At 37.6% G+C, this 7500-nt stretch overlaps 1 protein-coding gene across 1 annotated transcript in view; it reads right to left on the bottom strand.

Moving 5' to 3' along the window:
• LOC143037401 (uncharacterized) overlaps window positions 1-7500 on the bottom strand; it is a 33383-nt gene that overhangs the window by 9410 nt on the left and 16473 nt on the right. The window contains exon 4 of the mRNA XM_076205538.1: window positions 4034-4229. Coding sequence (XP_076061653.1) covers window positions 4034-4229 — 196 coding nt within the window. The remainder of the gene's footprint in view (window positions 1-4033; window positions 4230-7500) is intronic.

Raw genomic sequence — 7500 nt, 5'->3', positions numbered from 1 at the left:
TTCGGAAAAATCTACAATTTTCGTGGATCTCAATGACGAGTATTGTATTAAAGGGAGGGGGAAAGCTCGTGGTGTAGTGGGAAGGTGAAAAAAAAGAGAAGGGGAGGGATTACTGAGGAAATGGAAGGAAATGAGGAAGGGGACGAATGGGCGCAGGAAATCAGACGGCATGTCAACAAGAGAGGGGCAGACGACAGTGGTGAAGTCGAAGAGATTAGTAAAAATGTAAGAATTAGAAATATAGATAAGAGCATTGCAATGGAAGGTGAAGATAATTATTTCCATAGATTTAATGAGAAAGGAAATGACAACCTCCCCCGACTAGTAAAATATAGAGGAAAAATTAAAAGAAATGAACGGAACATGGGAGGTTAGGTTTGACCAATTAACTCTAGTTACCCAAAGAGTTGATAAACTGGAAGAACTAAAGAAGGAAAATCAAAACCTAACTTAAGAAATAGAAGAATTAAAAAGAAGTAAAGGATGAGAATGAGGAATTAAAGAGGAATAATAAAGAGAATAAAGAGTCCATAGCAAAAGAGGTAAGTGGTTGGAAAAAAGTACAGGAGAATAAAATTGAATTTAGAGGTATAGTGGAACAGCAGATGAAAGAACAAACTAAGGACTCAGTTATTAAAGTGATAAGGGAGAAGGAGAATATAATAAGAGACTTAGCGGATAAAAAGAAATGTATAATTATATTAGGTATGGAAGAGAAATATAATCCAAATATGGCTACAAGAATAAAGGGGGAAAAGGAAAAAAGTAAATAAGCTATTAGAAGTAGTTCAAAAAGATGAACCAGAAGCAGTGAAAGAAATAGAAGAAATATATAGACCAGGGAAATACAATACAGATAAGACCAGACCAATTAACTTTAAATTGAGGTCACAAATGACAGCAGAGAATATCTAAGCAAAAGCAGGGAAACTAGCAGACAGTGACCAATATAAGCAGGTATGGATGAAAAGAGAAACGAATAAAGAGAAAAGAGAGGGAGAAAACAAAAAAACTAGAAGCTAAGGAAAAAACGAGAAAAGAACAGAGTCAGAGTAGAGAATATGAAAGTGAGGAAATGGTTCATAGCAGAGAAAAACAGAAGGGAAATAAAAAACACAATGAAAGTCGCAGAAAATTAAAAGTGTCTTACACAAATATAGATGGCTTGATAACAGGCTTGAACGAACTGAATGATTACCTGAAGGAAAAAGAACCGGACATTATGGGAATTGTAGAGACAAAATTGAAAGGTCCACTACCACCCAACAGTGTAGGACATGGTGCATATATTTATTGGATTAGAAACAGAAAGGTAAAACAAGGGGGTGGAGTTATGTTCCTGACTAAGAAGGATATGAATGTGAGGAGTGTCGCATATGGAAAGAATAGAGTAGAGATGATTATGATGGAAGTGGAGGACAAGGATGGGACGAGCAGGAAGTTTGTAGTATATTATGTGCCTCCTAAAACGGCTTCGTGGGGAGAGAAAGAGTACTAAAATATGTTAGAAGACACAAGGGTAACACTGAATAAGATAATAGAAGATTGAGGAAGAATGGTTATAATGGGTGACTTTGATTGTAAAGAAATCTGCTGGAAAGAGGTGACAGTGAAGGGTGGAGACGACCTATGGGGAAACGTACTACTTGTTATGGTTATAGAACATACAATGACGCTATGGATACAAGAGAATACTAGGTATAGAAATGAGGAAGAACCATCGAGATTGGACCTAATAATCATATCAGAACCCGAAATAGTGGGCAATATTGAATATAAGACAACAAGTAAAACTGACCACATATTGGTTGAACTGGAACTAAATGAGGAAAAATGCATAAAAAAGAACTGTAGAAATGAAAAGATTGATGTATGAACTTTTTTTTATATGATAAGAAAATTCTCTCAAAAAGCAGACTGGGAAAGAATACACAAGGAGGAAACAACAGTAGAAGAGAAGTGGAATATTTTGACAAAAAATTATAAAGGAGTGGAAAAGTATGTTCCAAGACAAAAGCAAGAAAAAGAATATGTAAAGTGTTGGTACAACAAAAGATGTAGGGAGTTAAAAGACAAAAGGGATAAAGCTTGGATAAAATGAAAAAAAAAAGACCTGAGAAATGGAAAATATATACTAGTTATAGAAATCAATATTTACAAGTGTGCAGAGAAGAAAGGAAGAAAATACGAAAAAGATGTCAGAAAAATGTAAAGATCAATCAAAACTATTTCACAGATTTGTAAACAAACTGAAACAAAAACAAGAATTAGATAAACTACGACAAGGAGGAGTTGAATGCACAGAGGAAATACTGTAGAAATGGCAGAAATTATGAACAAGCACTTTAAATTGGTGTTTACGAGGGAGAACATACAACCTAGAGATATCGAGTAAGAGGAGAAAGTCCCCCCCTATGAAAGAGATAGAAGTATCAAGGAATGAAATAATGAATTATTTGAGTAATCTCGATGTCAGGAAATTGCATGGACCAGATGAAATGCCAAACTGGATTTTGAGAGAATGCAGGAATGAACTAACAGACAAAATACATAGTCAACAGTTCATTGAAAGAAGGAAAAATTCCAGAAGATTAGAAAAGAGTAAATATAGTAACAATATATAAAGGGGGAAACAAGGAAGATCCTACTAACTATAGACCGGTCTCTCTTACAAGTGCGATATTTAAAATTTGTGAAAGAATGGTCTAAGTTAGATGGGTAAGGCATTTGGAAAAAAAATAATGTACTAAATTCAAGGCAATTTGGATTTAGACAAGAACGATCATGCGTCACAAACTTAATGTGTTTCTATTCAAGGCTAATAGATGTAATACAATAAAGAGATGGATGGGCTGATTGTGCATTTCTAGACCTGAAAAAAGCTCTTGATAAGGTGCCACATAAGAAGTTGCTTAAGAAATTAGAAACTGCAGGAGGAATACAGGGCAAACTGCTGAAGTGGATGGAAGAATTCTTGCATGAAAGAAAATGAGAGTGGTGATAAGAGACAAACACTCTAATTGGGATGAAGTGATAAGTGGAGTTCCACAAGGAACAGTTCTGGCCCAATAATGTTTGCTATATATATTAATGATATGGATAAAGGAATTGAAAGTTATATGAGCTTCTTTGCGGATGATGCAAAATTGTTGAAAAAAGTGAACACTGAAGAAGACTGCGAATCGCTACAGAGTGATCTCAATAAGGTATCGAAATGGAGTAGGAAGTGGGAGATGGAATTCAATATTAAGAAGTGTAGTATAATGGAATTTGGAAGAAGCAAAAAAATAAAAAGAATAGTGGGAGAAGAAGAAATAAAAAAGTAGAAGATGAGAAGGACCTGGGAGTCATTATTATGAATAATATGTCATCTGAGAAACATATAAACAAGATTTTTTGAAAAACTTATAATTTAATGAGATCAATCAAAGCGGCATTTTCATACCTGGACGAAGAAATGGTGAAGAAAATACTAGTCACTTTTATAAGACCAATATTGGAGTATGCAGCGACGACGTGGTCACCAAGTACAAAAATGTATTAGAAACTTGAAAGAATACAAAGAGCAATTACGAAATTGGCACCAACACTCTCAGAACTATCGTATGAAGAGAGACTAGCAAAACTTGAGCTGCAGACATTAGAGCAAAGAAGAGAGAGGAGACTAAATAACTATTTATAGAATCATGAACGACATAGAAACTATTGATAGAGAGGATATAATAAAATGGGATAGTAGAAATACAAGAGGACACGGAAAGAAAATCAAGACAGTTATAGAAGAGACCTGAAAAAGAACATCTTTACCCACAGAGTAATAGGCGTTTGGAACAAGTTAGATGAGAAAGTGGTGTGTGCAAAAACAATACACAAATTTAAAAACAGTCTAGATAAAACGAGATATGAAGATGGGACATCACGAGCATAGTTCCCCTTCCCGTAAAATACAACTAGGTAAATACAACTAGGTGAATACACGCATACACAGACACCTAGACACACATACGTGCGTGCACAATAAAAAAAGCTGTACCATTTAACAGATATAAATCTTTGTTGCCTTCCAGTGAAAGTGAGGTAAGTTCCGGAACTTGACTGAATGCCGATTCGTCGATGAACTTGAGGCCGCTAAAGTCAGCAATGAAGATTTTCAAGTGTGGTGTGTGCTTAAGATCAGAAACGCGAATGGCCCTGATGGTGTTGTAGGAAATATCAATTTCGCTCACATTCTGCAATAAAAAGAAGTATTATATTTGGTCAATTAGACTCTTATATTTCTATTAATTTATTATTATTATTTCTTTTTATTTGTTTATTTATCTATTCTTTTTTTGTCCTTGCAAATGACCTATCAATCCGTTTCTCTTTGTCATTGCTTGTTATTGTGACAAAACCTTCTTAAGCTTAATTTTCTGCACCTCAAGTTCTCCCACATTTCTAAAACCATGATTCCACTCTAGGCCGGCCACTATTCGGTCATGGTTGATATTTCCTTAATGGTGATACCCACGTTTCGTATTCCAGTGCTCTTAAGTTTGTCTCACCAATATATTTTAGTTTCCCCGTATGAACTCTTTTAAATTTATTTTCTTCAAAATCAAACGTTCTTGCATTGAAACCCAATATTCGCATGTGCTTATCTTTTTGTAAAATTAACTACTATACAACTAGAATTGGTAAAAAAACACGTGTGGGGGTTAGTCCAACTCGGTCACAGGAATACATGCACACAACCACATACGCACACACACGCGCGCGCGCGAACATAAGAACATAAGAATGGTGGATATTGCAAGAGACCATAAGGCCTACACTAGGCAGTTTCATCTCCCCAACTTCCATCACTATCCATAAAGTTGTCCAATATTCTCATACAACAACCAATTGTTTAAGCGTTCACTGCATTGTTGATAAGTATATTCCATTCCTTATCCACTCTGTTGGTAAACAAGTTCTTGCCTATTTCCTTCTTAACCAAATTTTATCCAATTTGAAACCATTACTGCGAATCCTGCCCTGCTGTCTTGATATGATGACACCTTGCCTGCATTACTCTTGTTAAAGCCTTTGACCCATTTGAATATCTCTATTTGATCACCCTTCACTCTTCGTCTTTTCAGAGAGTGTAACTTAAGGTGCTTAAGGCGGTCTTCGTATGGTAAATTTCTAAGTCCTTTATTATTTTGGTCATTCTCCTCTACTGATTCCATCTATCTATATACCAAGAGCTTTTTCCCCAATATAAAGGAGGTAGCCAAGCCAAAGGCACATGCCTTCTACCACCCATTCCACTCCCATCCACCACCCTTTCCTCCCTCTTATCTTAGCCCCTCATGGATGATGGGTCATCCTTGTATCCCACCCACTGCCCTGAGGCAGAAGCATTGTAGTAAGACACAGTAAATCCACAGAAAGGTCACTTCATTTAATTAGCGACCACCCCATCTCCATCCCCTCATGCAGAAAAGGAGAATACGGGGAGAAATCCGTTTGGGTTGCGTCTAAATAACATTCATACATAAACACCCCTACTCCCATCCCCCGCCCTTCCCTTCATTGCATAATAATATAATCAATACACAGTCACTCTCCACTCATCCCTATCTCATGCCTTTTCTCTTCCTTGCTCAGCAGACTCCCCTCTCTCTCAAAGGCCCCTTTCATCCCATCCATCCATCTCATCCTCTGTCGTCCCCTTAAATTCGTCCCTCTACTTCTGCCTTTCACACCTCTTTTACTAATCTTTCTTCACTCATTATTTCCATGTGCCCAAACCATCCTAATGCTCTTTCATCAGTCGTATCTGTCATATCCTTTTCCACTCCCACTTTCCTCCTCTTCTCGTTTCTCACTCTATCTTAAACACGTTCAAACTTTTCCTCTCTACCTCTCTTAAATCCTATGTCTCTGCCCCATACAAGGCCATCGGCACAATCACCCCTTCATACAATCTCTTCTTTGCGTCCATTCCCAGATGCTTATTTCTCATGACACTTTTTAATCCCCCAAGGCATTTACTTGCTTTTCTCAATCTACAGTTTACTTCTACCTCCACTTTTCCTTTTCCTGCCACATACGACCTCAAATACCTAAAGCTATCCACTTCCTCCAGCCTCTCTCCTTTAAGACTTACATCCAACTGACTGCCATCCTCTCCCCTTACTTTCACCCAAATTTACCTTCGACTTTCTCTTATCGCATACCTTTCCAAAATCCGTTACTAATTCTCTTAATTCCCCCTCTGACCCTGCCACAAGCGCAGTCTCGTCAGCAAACAACAACTGGCATACCTTCCATTTTTTCCCATTTTCTTTAACCATCTCCAGTCCCCTGCCCATTACTCTTGCCTTTACCTCCCGCACCACCCCATCCATGTACACATTGAACAGCCACGGTAACATGATACATCCCTGACGCAGTCTTCGTATCAAATTATAAGAAAGGCTTTACTACTCTAGTAAAAGCTCCTGATTGCACTTAACAGCTTTTTCCTAGCCCCATATATCTGCAAAATCTCCCACAGCGCCTTCCTGTCTACCCTTTCATAAGTCTTTTCCAAAATCATAAAGGCCCAAAACACATCTTTACCTTTTGCTAAAGCTTTCTCACATATCTACCTCACCACAAAAGTCTAATCCACGCAACCCCTACCTTTCCTAAACTCACACTGTTCCTTACCAATTATTCCCTCTGTTCCTCTCCTAATCTTCTCAATCGAATTTAATTAAGTACTGATTCTAATGAATATCCATCCTTTAGGACGGTCAATAATGTACCACATAACCAAGGATGGGTCTAACTATCGCCAGATAGTTTAATGATTACCTCTGCACTTTTGTTTGTAACCATCCTAGCAATAAATCATAAGGCCTTTTTCGCCCTATTCCTGGCACTAATACGCTGCTTCCTGGATTTAAGGACCGGATTCACTAACACTCCTAAGCTCTTTTCAGGTATTGTTTTCTTTAATATGGCATTATTTAAGCTATACTTGTTTGTTGGATTATGTAATCCTACATTTAATACGCCACACTTTGAGATATTGAAGTACATTTGCCATTTCACCGATCATGCAAACAGCTTAAGATCCCGCTGCAGTATTACAGCATCTTCCCCAACATAATATGGCATCCTTTTTTAGTATCACCCGCAAACTTACTAACATCACTATTAATTCTATTGTCCAAGTCGTTTATATACGCAATGACCAATAAGGGACTCAAAACTGAACCCTGAGGAACTTTATTAGTAACACCATCCCATTTAGATTTTACACCGTAATGGTGACCCACTCTTTTCCGTCACTAATCCATGGTCTAATCTATTTAAACCTTTTTCCTCCTATGCATTGGGCCTTGATTTTATTTAGTAGTCTCTGGTGGGGCACCTTGTCGAACGCCTTGCTAAAGTCGAGGTGTATTACATAGTAACTATCATTGTTATCTGACACTTTGTAGACATTAGCCGCGCACGCACACACACACACGCACGCACACGCAC

This window comes from Oratosquilla oratoria, chromosome 22, assembly GCF_046742065.1.
Source record: "Oratosquilla oratoria isolate Oo_2021 chromosome 22, ASM4674206v1, whole genome shotgun sequence".
In the NCBI taxonomy this organism is placed as follows: Eukaryota; Metazoa; Arthropoda; class Malacostraca; order Stomatopoda; family Squillidae; genus Oratosquilla; species Oratosquilla oratoria.
This window is presented reverse-complemented; position numbering and strand designations above follow the sequence as displayed.